Source organism: Chaetodon trifascialis, chromosome 16 (genome assembly GCF_039877785.1).
Source record: "Chaetodon trifascialis isolate fChaTrf1 chromosome 16, fChaTrf1.hap1, whole genome shotgun sequence".
In the NCBI taxonomy this organism is placed as follows: Eukaryota; Metazoa; Chordata; class Actinopteri; order Chaetodontiformes; family Chaetodontidae; genus Chaetodon; species Chaetodon trifascialis.
The window spans coordinates 21,070,658-21,090,579 of NC_092071.1; the positions used below are offsets into that span (position 1 = coordinate 21,070,658).

The following is a 19,922-nucleotide window of genomic DNA, read 5'->3' on the forward strand; positions in this document are numbered from 1 at the left end:
ACTTAAGTACAGTATTTAACTAACTATGCTTATTTACTTTCCACCACAGATCACATTAAATGCGTAGCCAATTGTGCAACAGAACACCCCCATGAAACTATGATTATAACAATTAGTTTACATAGAAATTATTCAAATTTGAATACCTGCACCTAGACCAAAGATGAGAGACAATAGAGGACAATTTTACATGTATTTTGACATTTTACAGCTGCACAGTGATTAAACACTGACATCTAGTTTGTGTTTTTCCACTAATTTCACCTGCCACTTGGCAAACAAAATAAATAACAGACGTCCAATTGAATTTCACACTGACTGTACCTTTAAAGCACTCGGCCGTCCTGCGCAGCGCACAGCGCAGTCTGGAACGGTCCCACTTACTGCGCATGCGCCGGAAGTTGCTGCCGCAGACAGCAGCAGCAGCAGTGATTCGGCAGCGCAGGGCAACGGGAGAAAATCTGTCCGTTTTAAACCATGGCGACGTACTAAACGATGCCTTTCGCAGAGATAAACGGAGAGTAAGTAGTTGTATCTTAATAACACGCCTGCCGCCCGATACTGTGTGACATCCTCTCAAATTGTGGCATAAATATTAGGAAAGCCTGAGAAGGCAACAATGGGACTGTGTGTGTTTCAGACTGACTGGCTAGGTTAGCTAGCCAGGAGCCTGGGCAGTCAGCTGGCACACTGACTGGCAACATGCAGGCTTCCAGCTACGGTGCTGGTCCCCTGTATTGTCTCTCTATCTACTGTAAACCCTTACGGCTCAGCTGTCTTTTATGAGCCAAACATATTTTATTGGGACACTGAAGGAGTCCGAAATCCTTGTTCAAAGCTGGTGTTAAGTGAATGAAACTGGGCTTGTGTTGGTGGGCTGGTTAGCTAGTTCGCAGTATGAGCAGTGAGGATGAAGTGGAGCTCCTGCCAAATCATCATCAGGAGGATATGTTCACCGTTAGGGTTTCCATTAACATGATGCAGACAGTTTTGTGCCACCTCTCAAGAGAAATGATAAGTTCCTTTCCTGGAAGCAGCCAGCTGTGGGTGAAGTTGGAAGTGTGGTTATCTGTGCTATTCAAAGCTTTCAAAGTATGCTATAGCTGTCAGCGACTTGTCTCCCTCTGCCAGTATCTATATACTCATTAGGACATGCATGCATTGATCCACATTTAGAGTGTCGGTCGTCCTCGCCCGTCATACAGATGTGGTGTGCGCTCCTTCCTCGCCGGCGGGTCTGCAAATAGCGCCTCTTAATAAAACGACAGAAGGGAAGTGTTCCCACCTGCAAAGGCAAGTGTTAAAGGTGATAACAAAAGGTTGACGTCACCGGGCTCATCCTGATCCTGCCGCACAACCTCGACCACTGAGGAGGTGGAGGAGGAGTGCAGGAGGAGTAGTTTCAGAGGAGGAGAGCAGCTTTTTTTTGCCATAACGTCTAAACGGTCCGTGTCTGGAAGGAGGTGGTCCATCTGTGATCAGATTTCGGCGATCCTAAGGGCACACTTAACTAATGGGATCCTATCGATGTTTCTCCCCATTCAAGCCCGATCTTTGCACGGCGGAATGTTAATGTTGCCACAGCCTGTCCGTGTTGTCTTTGGCTGCTCTGAGTCTGCTTTGGTTGTTGTAGTCGGTCTATAATGTCCTGGAGCTTGACGGATATGATTAAAAAAGACACAGCACGGTAAAGCATCACTTGTATGACTGACTGGCTGGACTATGGAAGTGATCGTGTTCACTCTGCACATGGTAAGGTGATTAAACTGTGACATGTCAAGAGGTAAAAGCTGGTCTGTCTGCATGTGCGTGTGTGCGTGTGCGTGTGTGTGTGTGTGTGTGTGTGTGTGTGAGGAACCGTGATCTTACTTTTACCATGACAGTGGTTTGTGACAGCAGGGAGGATGTGCTCAGTGCTTACTCAGACATGAGCCTGACATCACTTACTCAAAAGTGCAGTTTTACAATGTAGCTTTTCTCCCCTACATTTTCCAAAGAGCAGATAATTAAATTTCAGACCTTGTTGTCTGGGAAACTCGGGCCCCTAGACTCTCTGCAATTATCGTGTCGAAGGAACCCTTTTTGCGTTGGGGTGCTATGTTTCCCAGCACAATGAAGATTAATTAGGTCTGAGAAACAAATGACTGTAAGGCCTCTCCCCATCTGTGAAACGCAGTTCGCCTCTAATGACAGCAGTTTGACATACCGAGAAGAATGAGAGTAAAATGCTGTAAAGTTACTGTGAGATGTTGTGCAAAAGACGACACATATGAGGAATTTGCAGCAGTTTACAGCTTCGCGTTTGAGTGTGCGTGCACGCCAATATTTGCTTCTATTGAAGTCTGGAAATGATTTGTGTGTTTGTGCTCAATTATAACGGCAGCAGATTAGCCTGAATGTCAGGAGCACCTGGTTCATTAGTTCATGCCATGCTGGTCAGCATTACTAGAAAATTACAGCCTTCCGCCAAATTGAAATACCACTTGAATGCATGTGTTAATTAGATCTCTGCATGGCTTTTCAAAGCGTCTCTCTTCCTCCGCCCATGAGTCATGTGCTGACTCTTTGACCTGTCGCCACAAAGCCAGAGTCTTTGCTGAGGGCAAGCTGACAGGAAAGCAAGTTTGCATTGGTTTTTTTCAGCCAGCCACTGACAAATATATTGGAACACATTGATTTACATTGTGGGCAGAGGAGGGTAATTTCCTCTAAAATACTTGTGTAGCATCTTTGCTGCTATAGCCTCTTAGTCTGCAGTTGCCTGTAGATGAGGTTAAACTACTAAAAAATACATATTGAAGAGGACGTACACACTCACATATTTACGCGTACATGAGTGGAAGCTTTAAAGTAGTGAGTGGAGAACAGTGTGAGTGTGATATGAACACCCACGCACTTTTCCAGATACTGACCTCACTGTATCAAACTTTCTGCTTGTAAGCAAATGGCAAAGCTGATATTGGTAAGTGAGCACCTTACCCTGAATCCTGGATGTTTTGTGTTGCAGAGGGTTCCCACGTGACAGCCAAACAATCTGATTCCCAACATTAGGCCTGTCTCAGACAGCAGTAATAAGAGGATAACATCAAAGCTCTGCTTTATTTCTGAGAGACTTCAGAGCAAGACTATGAATAACAGATCACAAGGTACAAAGACTGAACCAGAGAACTTGAGCAGCTTTTATGTTTCAGCTGTTGTTGGGATTCACAGGGAGCTCATTAAAATACATTGATTAGTAACAGTCCTGATTCTGTGATTGTTGACTGTGAAATGGCTCGGCTAACCAGCATATTTTTGATGCAACGATTTTCCGTGCTGGAATGAGCCACTTGGCTGACGCTCATTTTGGTTTATTCAAAGCCAGTCATTTGATGTAGCATTTTAGAGATGGTACTTGAATTGGAAATGTGTAACCGTACGCTCTTCCCAAAGCAATGCATTTGTCCCTTTCATATTCCAGCGGGGGCCTGCGTATGTTAAATCTCTTGCAGGTGTTGTCTGTGGGTTTTATGTGCATAGCAGATTTTTATTTTCCTCACCCTGGGCGCTTCGGATGAGCATCATTTGTTGAATATCATCCATTTGCTAAATGAGGCTGCCCCCCCCCCCCCCCCCCCCCCCCGTCACGGACAGCGGGGCAGAGATTTCCCAGGTACCAGTGACCTGCCAGACGGCTGCACCTTTCCATCCTCCAGTCACCAGGGCAGCTGTCAGCCCACACTCTCAGCCACCCACTACTTGGAGAGACTTTCTGCAGGCCCGCTCGGGGTCTTCTCCGCTCCATGAGTCTGGTGTCAGACAGGGAGCAGATGTTTGGGAGTCTTTGTGTGAGCCAGCAAAATCAGGAAACCTAGTGTGAGGGTCAAACGCAGGTCAGGCTGTTGAGTAAAGAACTGTGGCCACATGATATATCCAGATCAGGTGTTTAGGACATCATGGGCGACTTCTGGATGCCTCTGAGAACAAGGGACTGACCTGCAGGGCTCAGGCTGTGGGTCAGCTGTTACATGGTATTTAGTTTAGTTCACATGGCTTGTTTAATGTTGTGCCAAATGACTACAGGCGATAGGCCCGATTTGAAGATACACTTTCTGTCTTTGTTTGCTACAGTTTTGTGCTCTTCGTGACTTTTTTTGCATGTATTTGCATGTTAGCCGGCAGGTCCAATTAGGACAAAAAGCACTGCTCTTGCTCGGTAGTTTTCGTAATCAGCAAACCCAAAGCCTTAAGCCAAGGAGTGCTGCAACCTGACGAAGACCAAGACCAAAGGACTTTCTGAAATTGTTGTGTCTTCAGCTTGAGGGCAATCAGGGGAAAAATCTCAGCCTCCAGATGACATTCTCAGCAAAAACAGCAGTCACAGCAGCAGGAGGAACAAGGCTTGGCTTAGGACAAGCATCTGTCTGATCAGGTTTGTTGGAGGCACTGGAGACGACAGGGTTGTTTATCCACCTCCATCTCACAGGAACGGCAGAAGAGCAGGGCAGATACTGTTATCTGTTTATGGCACAAGATAAGGCCGTCTCAGTTGGATCACTGACCCTCCACTGACACTCTCCACCCCCAATACCAAGCCCTCTGTAATAAGAGGTTGCCAGGCAAGTCCCATATCACTCTTAAGTAATCCTAATAGATGCCATTAGCATGTCCGTGGTTATTGCTGCAGTTTTCCAATGGCAATGCCAACTGTACATATCAGGGCATCATTAGACACGACCAGAGAGGCTCAGACTCTGACCCGATCTGTGGGGTCAGAAAGAATGCCACAACAAAGCAGCAGTAAAGCTGTAGGGGATATCAAGTGGAGGGGATAGAGGGAAAGTGAGCTCAAAGTGTCATAGTTGGCACAGACATTAGATAAGGCTAAGCTACCAGAGGATTATAGGGGGAGGAGATGTAAAATGCTGTCGGCTAATTGGGCTTTATTTTTAATATTTCAGAGGGTTCATTAGAGACTAGATTGGTAAAGGATTTCAGCTCTGGCTGTAGTCTGAGAGTCTTTTTGGAACAAGCCTTACAACCTGAATATCTGCAGTCATTGAACGTAGGGTCTAGTTTTTTCAGAGCGATGCTACTCTTGTTTACCGTCATTTCTGTTATAATAAATGGTCGCATTTCATAATTCTTGTCTAACTGCGCCCCACGTTATCTCACACCCTCTCTTGCAAAAGAATGCACTGATATTAATGAAATCTCAATCTCCAAGAGAGGATCTGTGTGAGTTTAGCAATAAAAATGGTTTTTTTTGCTCTTTGTAACCTTTGGCAAGATGCAGAGTTTAGCATGTTGTACAGTTATCCTCTCCAAAATGACAAAGCGAGTGTATGTGAAGGCCTAACGAAGCAGCTGAGGCTCGGCAGCTCGGTCTGGGTGTGAAGAGCTGTGCTGGGGAGGGACGGAGGCTGAGCTGAGAGCGCTGCTGAGGAGAGCGGTCAGTGCACAGCACTTTGCCATGACCCTTCTCAGTTTATCATCGGTTGCACCACTTCTCCAGGCCTCAGTGTGTGGGTGTGTTTTTTCTTTGTGCGTGCAGTGTGCTGGAGATCGAGCGGCGCTTAGAATGGGGCCCTTTATAACCTCCTAACCCTCTGGTCCCTGTTTGCAGCCATTGTTGGCCACAGTGAATGGTATCTCCGTGCCTTGAAAAGTAACCAGATGACATTCTTCCTGTTGTTCAAAAGGGCCGGGGTTGTGTTGTGAAAAGCGGCTGAAAGGATAGGCTAAGACTGTGACCTTCAGAGGCTAATCTCTGGCATGTCATTCAGTGCCCGTTTGAAGCAAATGCAGACCTTTCTCCCTGATAGCAACGTGCAAAGTCAAACAAGGCAGAAATCTCTCTTCGGTTTTCAACAGTTGCACTCCAAAAACAGTCGAGTTGGTTTTTTCATTAAACCTCCACCATAAAGAACCAGAGGATGTTTTGTAGCGGCTGAACTGAATCGTTATTCCAGACAGGCAGTGTGTCTGACACCTACATTGTCCAAACAGTCTCTCCAGCCTGTGACTGAGCCCTCTGTACACAGACCTGTGGCATCAGCAGCCCTTCTGTACTGCATGCTGAAATACCGCCGCTGCTGTGAAAGCAGTGGGGATGAAATGCACTTAGTGAGACAGTAAACATCGGTGCAGCTCTCAAACTAGCTTACGTTGTTTATGTCTCCTCCTCTCTGGTGTATTTGCTGTCTTCAGCTGACTGTGTTTCCTGGAATGTGCAGAGATGCAGTTGTCGCTCTGCGGGGGGATGTTGGCTGTAATCACAGTTCATAGTTCAGCTCTGTAGTTGGTCTCAACTGACAGGAGTCACTTCATTCTCCTGAGCGAGAAGACCACACTTGACATGACTGTTTGTGTGCATTGAAGATGTTTATTATGAAGATTACTGCTCGCACAATAGCAGCATGTCCTTTTTTCTTTATCATCAACAGGTGTAAGAGTTGCTATTTAATCTTTAACCATTACATTTCTGACACTTTAAGATTAACAGCCTTCACAGTGCGATTCAATGCTGCTACTTGGCTGCAGAGTATTCTCTAACATTGTGACTAAAATCCCCCTTAACCAGATGCTTTTAGTCTACACTGAGAACGAGTCTTTACCATTAATGCGTTCAAGGGGATTTGCTTTTCAGCATGTTAGAATACACTTTACTGGCATTGAGCTGTCTTTGTGCCTGTCTAAATGATCTCTGAGTGCAGGTCTTTGGTTGAGAACAACGTTTTCTCCCTGCAGCCTCTGAATAGTGCTCTTGCTTCCTGTGTTAACACTGTGCCACCTGTATGGGGTTAAGATTGGGGTCAGAGCTCTTGCAGGAGTCTGTTGTCTGGGGCCCCTTTTTAAGGAGCTGGTTGTGCTGGGAACTGACGTGGAAAAGAAAAGCTGACAGGTTTTTAAGGCCTCTTTTGTCAGACATCTTTCAACGATAAATGATTGGCATATTTCCTGCCATTTCCCCCTTTTGTTTGTGGCCATTGAGTTCGAGAGCAAATAATGAAATTGACCATTATGTCTGATGTGTTTGCAGCCTCTGTGTGTGTGTGTGTGTGTGTGTGTGTGGGTGCGCGCGCATATAAAAAGGCGAGGTTGTTTACAAAGGAAGCATTGAATTAGAAAAGGAAAATGTCAACTTTTATCATGCTACCACACAACCATTTTGCATTAGTCAGAAAATATCCCCTGAAGTGGTGTAACATCCGCAGAATGTGATTGAGATAGAGAGGGAGACGGGGTGGGGGCAGAGGAAGAAGGGTGGGCCACAATTTAAAAGGCATACTTGAAAGTACTCGTGTGTAAAGAGTCCTGAGGCAGGTCATGTTGCTGTGTGACAGAGAAGCATTCGTCTTGCCGTGTATCTGACGTCCCAGGGTCTCATTGCGAGGGTTTGCCTGCGCTGCGTGTCGACTTTCTGTAATTAATAGCCAGTAGCCCCCTCACCCCATCAAGGGACCAGGTGCTGCTTAGATCTGCTCTGGCATGGAAAGACAGCAGATACGCTGGTGGTGGGTTTCACTGTTATTGGGATAAAACTCACAGATGTCACCAACATCGCTCTCACTGTATACCTCTCAGCTGACTGTGTACATATAAACACGCAGCCCCGCACTCAAAACAAAGAGACGTATAGTCATTACGGTGGATTTTAATGGTGCGCTGCTGATGGATAGCTTGTTGGTAAAAGATATGGTTCATTTGGTCTACTTTGTGTCAAGCACCATTGTACTCATGTCCTGTGCTGTTTAGCAGGGCTTGCGGCCCTGACAGATTGCCATCCCGATGGGGAGATTTACCCAGCCAGCACTGCCAATGGCACTGACACCATCATTAGGCTTTGATCAGCTGCAGTCTGCAAGGGGAAGAAGAGAGTAATATTCTTGATCTAATTACTAGCAGACATTTCAGGCGGTGTAATGTGTGATTTAACCTCTTGTCAGAGGCTATAAAAGGAAGCTGGGTTAATCTTCCTGGCAACCTCTTTTCCATGCAGGGGAGAGTGCCTTTAAATTTCCTTCTCCCAAGAAGCTGGTAAAAAGCAGTATGTCAGTGTGGTATGCTAACACACCACGGCTGACTTTCTTCTTGAAATCTCTCAAGGCAAGAGTTCTCTGACCTTTGAATGTTAGCAACAGCTGGTCCGCAGGAACTCATGTGCTATGTGCATTTGGAGAATTGCAAGTAGAACAAAAAAGCTGTCCTTTTGACTTCTGCTTCTGCTGTGCTGCCTCCAAAAGGATTGCTCTGCAGCCCCCTTTGTCTCTCTCTCTTTCTCATTCTTTCACTCTTTCTTTTTCTCCATCACCACCCACACACTGCAGCATGATGAGTGCAGGAGACTTGATTGAACAAATAGATTGTAAGTGGAATCGAGGGGTTTGGGTTAATCAGTCAAACATAGTTAAACAATTCTTTGGACATGAAGGGATTAGTCTTGCCTGCGTTGAGCTCATCAGATCCCATTCTCCCCAGCACTGGCTTGGCTTTTAGGGCCAAGGGCCACAGCCTCTGTGGCTCCATGGAGAACCACACACGCACCCCTCAGCATGCTCCATTGCCTCTGAAAGCCCCACCACTCTCCTCTCCCTTTGTTACCGAGTACAATTGGAATGATGGATTAGCAAATTAAATGCAGACCTTTCTATTCATGGCCATCCTTGCTCAAAGTCTCATTCACTGGATCTATCACAAACCTACTTTAAAATGGTTACTAGGTTCACTGTATGTCCTTTAATTCCTTCAGAAAAGTGTGTCTTTAAAAACAATTCAGTGACTCTTTCCTAACATAAAGGCTCTCGGTATCTTGTTTTCACAGGATGACTTCCTGTACATTTTATTCCCCTTTTATTCTGAGTGCTGATCTGATAGGAAGAAGCCCTGTGATGATGTGTTGGCAAGCTGAGAGCACAGCTGCAGCCGGGCTGAGTCTGCTTTAAATTACTTGTGTCATAGTCTCCTCCATACTCCTAAGAGCAGAGCCCCGACCCTGTTGGTCCACAGATAATGTTGACCTGCCTGCTTGGATTGGGTATCGTTCACAGTTGAACTGATACCGGTGCTGGTACCTGAAATTCAGTATCTTTTTTCAGCACTGTACTCAGTAAAGTCCAGACGTATTGATGAGCTTACTCATCACTTACTGATTTACATTACTATATACCATGTTGGTCAGGAATTTCAGACATAGCCAGTGGCTAACAAAGATGCTAAGCTGACATCAACCTAGACAGTGAAGAAACTTATCCAAGTAGCTAATTAATGACCTGAAGATCTCAATGAAGTTTCATCGTCCATGCAGGGTTCAGTGTATTTGGTGCTGGCTACAGGCTGCGGCTACTCTGAGGAACTTTCAGGCCGTCAAACCCGGTTCGCTCATCAGCTTTTAAATATGTTTGACCAGGTGTTTCCTCAGGTTGGACGTGCTGCCCTGGTCAGCTTTGCACCAACTGACTGATTGAATGAATTGATACTCGGTAGAGGTTTTGGTAGACACATTGTGGTGGAATTGTCTTTTCAAATGCCATCATTTCATTTATTATTTTCTGTTGGTGTTCACTCAATAACAGAATCTGGTTTTGCAGTTGAGATGATGAAGTTTACATTTATTTGTTTTGTATGTTTCACTACTGTCTCTCCCACTGTTTTTAATCTCAGTCCTTTTTTGAAATACAGGTGCAGCTTCTCAGCTGTGAAACATTTCTCTAGCTTATTTGATTGGACTGAATATATTTGGATTTTGGACTGTTTGGACAAAAAAGTCATCTGATGACATCACCTAAGACTTTGAGAACTTTCAATGATAATTTTTTTTCTTACGACAATAACAATCACTTAATCAGCAGATTAACCAGTGATGAAAATAATCGTCAGAGTTACAGCCTCACCTATAACTGCGGTGAGTCTGTTCTAGACATGTAATATTCATACTCATGGAGAATATGTGATACATTTTCATATCAGAAGGTTATATTTTGGCCAATGTTTCCATTATATTTTTGTGGACTAGCCTTATATAGCAGCCTCCATGTTACAAAGCGCTCCGTGGTATTGTCCTTTTTAATTCAATGCACCTAATTCAATTTTTAAGCCCAGGTTCCACTTTGTTTGTCTGTTTCCGACTAAGGAGACAATACAGGACCCTGCTATCTCTCCCTCCCTCTGTCCCAGTCCCTGTGTGTGTGTGTGTGTGTGTGTGTGTGTGTGTGTGTGTGTGTGTGTGTGTGTGTGTGTGTGTGTGTGTGTGTGTGTGTGTGTGGAGGGGGGGATATTGCTGTGCTCTGTAGAGACCCCAATTAGCAGGACTAGCAGGCCTCCTGAAGGTCACTCCCTGAGCTTTGGTGTGAGAACAGAGGAGTGCTGGGTCGGTCAGCAGCAGCTCTGAGAGTGACAGGGCTGAACTCTCATGTGGACCCAGGAGTTCTTACACAATAACCGTACTTTCTTAACTGCAACAGCAGTTTGCATATTCTCCATTTTTGCATTGCACAGTGTTGGCAAAAAGTGGCTGAGGATATTGCGAAAGGTCAAGTGTCCTCGGCGGACTGTCATAGTATACTATGACCATATCTGAGAGATCCATTTGTCATTAGTTCCAAAGTCCCCTACTTCATCAGCCCGTGTCTGGTGTCGGCTATCTCTGCCTGATTGATGGCTCTGTCCTTATTGCAGGGAACGAGGGTCGATGGCAAAAAATTTGCTGCTGGGTGCATTAATGCTGTGCTCAATGGCATAGACCTTTGAGCATGCCTCATCAGTCTTGAATCATTGGACGGCCGCAGGAGATCTGTATGAGCGGACATGATGCAAGAAAGCAAGAGAGAGAGAGAAAAAGGAGTTTTTATCATCTGGGCCAACTCTATTACTCATATGACTATCTTACTGGCCCAGGCTAGAAGACGAGATGGAATATTTTGATTTAAGCTTAACGCGTTCAGGACGAGCCACACACAGTATGAGGAAAAAATGAGTTTGTTAAAGGTTTTAGCACTGATACTTCAGCGGCTGGAATCCTATCAGACCAGTTAAATTTAGGCCGGGGTATTGTTTGAAATTTTCTGCAGTCTACCCGAATCAATACGATTATTGAGCTCCAGTATCGACAAAACCTTTTGATCCCCTCTTTTTCCCCATTTTCCTGAATAAAAGAATTTATAAGTTCCCACATGTTACATTTAGCTTGTAGATTTTCTCACTTTGACGTCCCAACACATCGTGTGTTGTGCTAAAGATGCTCAAAAAGCTGCTAAATCAATAATTGATGATGATCATGAAATGGTGTTGTGATTGTTGAGTGACATTTGGCTTGTTTTCTTTGGTACGGTGAGGATTTGTTTTTGTATATTAAGCCTGTACCCATGTAGGAGTGAAAATCCTGGTGCCATGACAACACCAGTACACACCAACAATATGTGTAGGCTCACAGTCAGACAGGCAGACAGACGGAGGCCCCGCGAGCCTTGGAGGGCCAGATGTTCCCATGCAGACACAGAGGTGAGATGTTTGCCATGCCGGGCCTGTGTTTGCCTGGCTCTCCACAGAGTCACCAGCTGGCTGCTCGGCACCCTGAGTCGATGTCTGCTGGGGAAAGAACTTTGGGCAGAGAGGCTCTCGCATATACACAAAAGATGAAGGATAGACCACAAATGTCTTGTGTGTCGCCAGGGGCGAAAGGAACGCGTCTCATACAAGCCTGGTCGGTGGAGAAAGATCTCTTTTATTCTTGGGCTGCTCTGTAGATTCGAGAGGGACTGGTTTGGTCTCGCTGGAGGCCAGACTGAATGTCAGAGCTGCCATAGAGGCGGCTGACCTTACCAGCCTTCCGTAGACACAGGACGTCAGGACGGACGGAGGTCAGCTTTTATCGAACATGTACACAGCAGGGTTTGGAATCGGCATTTAGACGTTTGTTTTTGACTCGTAGCGCAGCGCAGCATCTTTGCTTCAGTTCTGTGGAAATCCACCATAACTGTATCTCAGTAATCCACTCTGTGACAGTTTTTCTTTGGCCTGCATTGAAAAGAGCCGCCATAATGTCTGAAGAATTATGCATCAGCTTTAGAAACGAACAATAACAAATTCAAATTCTTCTTTGTGTGTGTCTTCTTTCTTGAGTGGCCCACAGTTACTACAGCGTCTGGATTCTTAAGACTGGAGAGCGGGACTTTTCCGTATAAATGAAGGTGCGTTACATTCAAGCCTTTGCCAAACAAGTTCACTTGATGCTTATTAGGCCTATCACTGCCAGGTTTGCCAGAGCTGAAGGGAGGAGCAACTGTAGCAACAGAATAGGCAACAGCAACCAAAAGTATGGCGGCGCAGCCCGTGGCGTCAGTGCTAACAGTGGTTATGTAAGTACTCTCACTGCCAGAGGGGGGAGACAAAAGTTCGGCGCTGCAGGTTTAAAATCGCTGGCATTTTTACAGATGTAGACACTACTCGTGCTTTCACTGTGTCGCAAGTCACAGTTACGACTTTAAGGCGTTTAAACCAACAACGTGAGCAAGGCGTCAGCAAGAAATAAAACAGACTAATGGTAACTAAGATTATGTTTTTAATGCGGAATAGTGAAAGGTTGAATTGTCTGAGTGAGTGCTCCTGCAGAGGTGGACCAGGCATGAGTCTAATTAGGGCTTTTTCTTTATGTGTGTGTGAATTGATGCTGTATATATACAGCTCATACGGGAGAGAGGCCAGTTAGTGTAATGGCACAGTGGATAAATCTCTCACAGCAGGCCTGTGTAACACTGGAAGCTGTTTTTGTGCGTTAAGCCCTTTTAGGATGATTTGTGAGAGTCAGCGTTTGCTCAGTTCTGCCTGGCAGAGCTGCTCTGACCCCCCTCTTAAATCACCCTAGCTGCGCTTGCTAACAGGCCAGGGCTGGTTAATGCTGGGTCAATAATATGGGTCTGGGTGGCACAAACGCACAGAGTCTTAACTTTTTTCTCTGTTAAACACAGTGTACATGTCAATAAGAAGATACTGGAAATACTAGAGGAGGTCATTATTCCTGTGGAGGAAAATCACTGGTGTATATGAATGTTTGCCTGTCGTTTCCTATGCATGAACATAAATGCGTGTGTGAGATAGAGAGAGATGGGGGAACAGCTGCATTGATTTGGTCTTGTTTGCTGAGTACTCGGAGCAGAAATGTAAGCCGTGGGAACACCTGGAGAGAGGGGAAAATGGGAGAAGACATGCACACATACACACACACCTCTGATGTGTGAGGGCAGCCTGGGATCCCAATCAGCAGCACTTAACAAAGCTTTCCTCTTTCTCCCTTTAATCGCAGGCTCAATTTGTCACTGGGGTGTCCAATTTCTGATAAGCGCTTTGACTGAGAGCGGCGATGTGGGTGTGGGGAAGAACACAAAATGGATGCACCTGCTAACAAATGAAATCAAACCACTCCATCTTCATTTCCCCTTTTTCCGCCAGCTGGAACAATGCTGCCGCGCTTTAGCTCTTAGAACATTGAGTTATTTCCTGCTAACCAGGGAGAAGGCTGGCTGACTTACAGTCAAAGAGTTACCAGCATGCTCCGAAGTCTGCTTTTAAACCTCTGATGGACAACTGGGCCCCATTTCACTGTCACATCTGAAAGGAATTTGTCGAAAAGCTGATTGCATAATTGCATCTTAGTCCCAGTGTATTATTTTGTACAAGTCTGGGAATCAGTAAACTCTTGTCTTTTTTGTTTCCAGAGCATGACATGTAGTTCATATGGAATATTGGATCAGTTCAGCTCAGGCTCGCCTGTTTGTTTAGGATTCTTCATCTTGCCTCTTCCTTTCTGTGCCTCTTTTAACTGAGCATTAACCCAACCTGAAAAACCAGCAGCTGCCACCGCACATACTGTACCATAACACGCACAGATAGTAGATTTATGGGAGAGTCGTATCTGTCCATCTCTATTGTTCTAACCATGGCATTCTGGTCCTGTTCCAGACCTCAGTCCTGGCGTCTGACACAGAGGCATGTGAATCAGCACATTATTGTCTGGTGTGATACGGGGATACTTGAAGATAACGCCGCTGTGGACATGAAAGGAGCAGTGTTCCTCTCATGTGTATGAGCGACATCTCTAAGTTGTGTGATTTGATGGTTACCAGAAGGCTCGAGTTCCTCCAGAGGATAAAGGGTCTGTTGCATGCTGCTTTCTTGCATTCCTGTGCTTCTCAGTTTTTCTCCACTGTTGTCATTTCTTTTCCATCAGTTGGTCCATCATGTTTCTTCAGACTGAAATATCTCAACAGCTCTGCCAATGAAATTTTGTACAGACTTTCATGGTCCCCAAACTTTGGTGATCCCTTGATTTTTCACCAAGAAATATTTCAACATCTAGTTGATTGATTTCCTAATGATTTTGAAATTTGGTACAGAAAGGCCAATTGTAATAACTTAAGTGATCCTATAACTTGTCACCTATCCCCATCACTTGGTGAAAATTTCCTTTGGTTTGTGGTCAGACACCTGCAAAAGTCATGGCATACCCATTAGCCTCCGCTCTACTTTGTGTTTAGTGCTAATTAGTTAGCATGCAAACACGCTAAGCTAGCATGGTCAACATGGTGAGTGTGCTAAACAGCAGCAAGTTTGCATTGTTATCCTGGACATGTCAGCATGATTATGTTAGCATTCAGTTGAGTTCACTAGCATGACTGTAGACTCTGTTAACAACAGCTTTCAAGTCCCACTATTGAGTCAAACTGGTGAGATTGTAGTGCTGGAGTAAGAACAGGCCCAGCCTCTGAACATCGTCATGGATGGTTTTAAAAGAGCCTGTGATTAATGTGACTAATTTCATGTGTTGAGAATTAATTAGTGTGAGATGTATTAAGAGTGTGAGTAAATCAAGTCCAATCTCTAGAGCTGCTTCATGAGATCTTTGCTTTTCTTTTACTGCACGTCAGATCTTTTTTTTTCTCCCTCAAGTGGTTTAAAGCTGTCATGTCTGAGAGTAGGCTGGCTTATTCCTCATTGAGGCATGCGCAGCTTCTGGCTGCACTCTGGATGGATTTGCAGCAGATAAATAAATAACTAGGCTGGCACCCCTCACTTTGGATCCCCTCTGTTTTGGCAGGCCATCCACACTGCATTTTCTATCAGGTGTAAACATGTCTGTCAAACGGCGCAGCCAGGGGCCTCGGCATTTTGGCATTCATGACGCCACGCGTGCAGCACTGCCAGCCCTTTCTGTCTGCCCACCTGACCTTGGCCAAGCTTGACATGACTGAGCACACTTAGCTCTACCTTCCACATTTGTAGAGCTCTTCGGGAAGCCAAGTGGGCTTAAGTGGCCGTTAGTGAAACTGACCCTAAGTTGAAGAATGGACCTTGGCTGGCTCTCCCAGCAGCTCTGACGTGGTGGACGGGTAATGGCCATGACATAGCTCTGGCAAAGATAGCCAGGACTAGGACACTCGCTGTCCGATATCCTCTCATCCCCTCATCTCACCACCATTTCTGTCAACTGCTCCACTGTGAGATCATCCAGCAGGCCAGAATGCTCTAAACTACTGATGTGAAAACGAGAGTCTGATAAGAGGCCACATACTTTTGAAGTGGGTTTCTTTCCCATAGCTTCATTGTACACAGCTCCTCTAAGAGCCTTAGTTCTCAATATGAAACCAACTTTCACGTAGCAAAGAATTAGCCGATCCAGCTATGGACTATGCATTATTCTTGGGGCATGCTGTCTCTCTCCGCTCCATATCCACCACCTCACCTCAGGGAACTGTCACTTTTTCATCAGTTAGTTACTGAGCGTTCATACAGCCTCCCAGTTGTTTCACAGACCCCTCCCTCGCTCTAAAGAAGAGTAGTTTCAAGTAGCTGTCTTCCTCTCTCCCACACTCCTGCAGTAGTTTCCTTGTTTGACAGTTTTATCCCCGTCACACCGCAACTTGGAAACCACTATTTTACAGACTTTCAATTTGTGTGTGAGTTTGGGTTTTGGGCTGGCTGTCGTCTCCTTGTTTCCACCCTCGCTATCGTGACCGTCTCCCACTCTCTCACCCTTTCTCTTTTGGTGTGAGATAACAGTCCAGGTTGATGAGGGGTCTCTGCTGACTGAAAAGCAAACGGCCCGTTCCAAACGCCCCGGGATGTGCTGGAGTCATCAGGATCCATTGTGTGAGACTGTGAACCAGCCTGTCGTAGCCTAACATGCCCGTGGTCCTCTGCTAGCAACAGAAACCCTTTTCTACCTCTGTTGTTTGTAAAGCCTGATGGGCTATTGAAGGCCACACTGATGTGTCATTTCTTCCTCTAACATGCTTAAGAGCCAAGGCTTTTTCCCCTTTCTTTTGACAGAACACTCTAGCTTGGTATTCAAGGGTAAAAAGCTGTTCTCTTCCTACATCTTTTCTTTCTTTACCTCCTATTCAGAGACTCAGCTTGCAAAGAAAAGTAATTTCACTTTCTCTGTCCCTGAGAGAATCAACACAGTGAAGTTGCATTGAATTTCTACCGCAACATTTTTTTTCTTGGCTCTATTTCAGACCCATAACCTGGGGGTAAACATGCAATTAAAATAACAGCAGCCTGCTTTCTCCTCCACTCCTCTCCTTCAGCCGTTAGCACAAGCAATGTACAACATGGTGACTTGGTTCTTCTAATTGCTTTTGCTTTTAATTGGTATAGAAAAGCTGTTAATATTCAACCAGCAACCAAATATACTGTCTCACCTTGCTTTTTTTTCTTTATTGTTTCTCTTCGCTAATATTGCTGTATGTGTCTTCTTCTAATGAGCTTATTTTTGGTGCATAGTTCTTGCTTTTCTTCACGTGTTACTGCTGGTTTTCACAGATGATTTCCTATGCAGTTAGCCCGACGCAATTCCCTAAATTCTAAGAAATGCAGATCGTAGTTGATGAGGAGGACGTTGATCAAAAGATTCGGCATAAATGCAGTCAGCTGGTCTGATTTCCTAATGGCTTGCATCTATCCTCTTCCTTATTCTCTTCTTTGCGCTTCTTTTTTTTCAACTTCTCAGATGGCTTTCTTTTTCTCCTTCCCCACCAGGAATGAAAAGAAAATATAGGTCAGCTTTTATGGGAGCAATTTGACACATGACACAAGCCATGCACATCACTTGCTCAAGTCCTGCTTTGTCTGCTTGTCTTTATTTGTCTATAATGAAAGCCGCACAGTTATTCGCACACTTTTATTACAGTTCTATAAGTAGCTGGTGGAGACTTGCCTAGTCACGGCCCCCCCTCTAATACTCTGAGAACCCTGTGGTGTCTGTCTGCATTGGGCTGATAGTGTGAGACGCCTGGCTAAACTCCACCGAGCCAATCCCTGCTCCACAGGCCTGCCCAGCTGGCTCTGCTTGGCCTCCACAGACGCAACTCTGTTTCCACTCAGGACAGGAGGGGCTGTGTCTGTGTCACAATGGCTACTAAGCCACTGGGGTAGACACCTATTTGCTTGGATGGGTGGATGGCTGAAGAGTCGAGCCCTGTTCCAGTCCAGGCTAAAACCCCTGCATTGTGGACAGAGAGCAGTTTGGACTCAGCAGAAGCCAGCCGCCGAGTCAGTCACATGCTGATTACGACCTGAGGAGAGGCACCTCCAATTTTAGTGAGCTCGGTCCCGGAGTGGACTCGACACTCTATCAGGTGTTGTCATCCTGCTCCTGATACAAATAGTCCATGTGTTGAAAAAGCCTCTGTGGGGGTGGGTGCCTTTGTAGAAAGCGCCAGTGTTTGGCGTGTGATGTATATTTGAAGTCGCTGTGGCAGTGGTGCTGATCCGCGAGTCAGTAGACGTCAGGCTTCTGTCTGTTGGGTTTCATCTCCTCCTGCTCTGCGCTGCAAAGCAGAGTGTCAGCTGGGGCATTACCATAGACTGACCTTTGCCGCAGCACTCCCCACTGCACAGCTTTCTGACATTCAGGGGCGCTGTGGGGGAGGCAGGAAGGGGGTGGGCTGATGGCCTGTTGGCTGTTTTTTGCCTGTAGTGTGTTGATGTGTGTGTTCTTATAACAAATGAACTGACAGTTTCTGCTGGTGTATGTTTTTTCCCACATCATTTCACTCTCTTGCCACTGTTCCGCTTTTGAAATCCCTAGCAAAGACACTGTTGTATTTGATATTTAGTTTTCCTCCACCCCAGACCTTCCTGTTGTCAAAGAGATTGCTGTTATCTTTGTGTGAAATCTTGGCACCCTGATAAATGAGAGAGAGCTGGAAATCTTGCCTGCTGACATCAAGGCGCTATGTACCTAAAATCCTTCCAAGGCAGAGGGAAAAGAATAACATATCAGGCCAATTAAAGTTAATGCATGGTGACACGCTGAATCGAGGGCAGGGATTGCTGCCATATGGCGGTCCAGGCTGTAAATCAGAAAGCAGGGGAACGGGAGGAGGATGAGAGGAGTGGGAGGCTGGGCAGCAGAAAGGGTGACGCAGCACCAACACCCCCAAATCCTCAGATCTGTCTCAGGACTGCAGCTCTGCCACCCACCACTCTCCCCCTTTCTTTCCTCCCTTCCTCCCCCCTGCCGCCCTGCCCCTGCAGCACCCCAAGGTGCAACGCTCTCAGGTATCTGTGTAGAACTTGGCAGCTTCATTAAGGCTTGTTTTCTCTCCTCTCGCTGGGAGGATTTAAATGAGCTGTCATCCTGACCTTTTTGAGCTCCTGCTTTTTAAAGCAAGTTCAGCCCCCCCACCACCCCGAGCCCGCCACCCGTCTTTCTCTCTTTCCACCTTTCTCTCTCGCTTTGTCACTCTTTCCTCCACTTGTCTCTTCTCCCTGCAGGGGGGAAGACACTTTTAAGCCGTCACCCTGCGGCAGACAGGCATGCCAAGGTTGTTTTGTGGGTAATTGCCTCTCTCATAGACGCTGTTTGTCTGTGCACACTTGCCGCCCTCTTCTGATGCCACGCAGCAAAAGGGGAGGGCACGGACTCTGTAGACTTAATTTGCTCCCTGACTGTTCTTCAGTGCTGATTAAGCAAGCATCTGTGGTGTTTTGAATACAGCAGTAAGCCAAGTGGAGCATGGCTAACGTTTTCTCCCTCTCTATTACATCAGGTTATTGCACAAAGTGGCAGGCATTTATTGGAGCTGTAGCCCAGTTTATCCCTTTCTTTCCACCACAGCCTGAGCCAGCTCCATTGTTTAATGTCCCCAAAATAAAGGCCTCTTGGAGGTCTGGGGGACTGCAGTATTGATCAAAGACTCACTAACTTGTCAGCGCGAGGCCTCTTGAGTGTGTTCTTTTCGAGTCTACAGGAGTCATTAATTTCCTCCGCCATGGTCTAGTGGAGGTGGAGACGTTGAGCGCAGGTAGCAGGGTCCAACTAGCTGACTAACATGCAGGGCAAGGAGGAGGAGGGACTGAGTCGATTTAAAGCTGCCAGCCCCTCAGGCCCAGTCTGCCCGTTTTACTTCAGCTGTTTGATGTTTAATTGAAGTTGTTATTGGCATCAAATGTCACCTTACCTGATGCTCCAGGTGTGAATCAGTTTCTAATTGAAAGGTAACTGTGTCTCCCTCAGCCCTGTGCCTCCGGGGATCAGCCACAGAGTTCTATTAGTCTGGACCCAGCCTCTGTATCACCACGCACCATGTGCTGCCTTGCAGTTATGTCTGACTGCTGACCTCTCCCCCTCTCACTCTCCAACTCCCTCTCCCTCTCTCTCTCTCTGTCTCTGTCTCTCTCTCTCTCTCTCTGCAGTGTGAGGAGAAGTGTGTGTCCCATGTTGCATTAGTGTCTGTGTGAAATGCTGGCCTGTCTGCCAGGGCCAGGTGACCTCCCCCTCCAGCTTCTCCCCCACACGCAGATGAACACTGGACTTCAGAAATGTAAGTACTGATCTTGGGACACACACAAACACACATACACTATTAACTACCACCACCATCCCACACAACAAACCAAGCTGTTACAATCCTGCTGCCCGCCCCGCGTCAGATGCCCATGCC

The 19,922-nt window shown here is 46.1% G+C and overlaps 1 protein-coding gene across 2 annotated transcripts in view; it reads left to right on the forward strand.

The window, feature by feature from the left end:
- The first annotated feature begins 376 nt into the window (after positions 1-376).
- The window catches only part of fam222ba (family with sequence similarity 222 member Ba), a 28,863-nt gene continuing 9,317 nt past the window's right edge, over positions 377-19,922 (forward strand). Inside the window, exons 1-2 of one of the 2 annotated variants that reach the window (XM_070982839.1) lie at positions 377-521; positions 19,675-19,802. In XM_070982839.1, the coding sequence (XP_070838940.1) occupies positions 19,721-19,802 (82 nt within the window). In that variant the 5' untranslated portion in view covers positions 377-521; positions 19,675-19,720. Of the gene's footprint in view, positions 522-1,511; positions 1,753-19,674; positions 19,803-19,922 lie in introns of those variants that run through there. The other variant, XM_070982840.1, reaches the window with a different exon arrangement.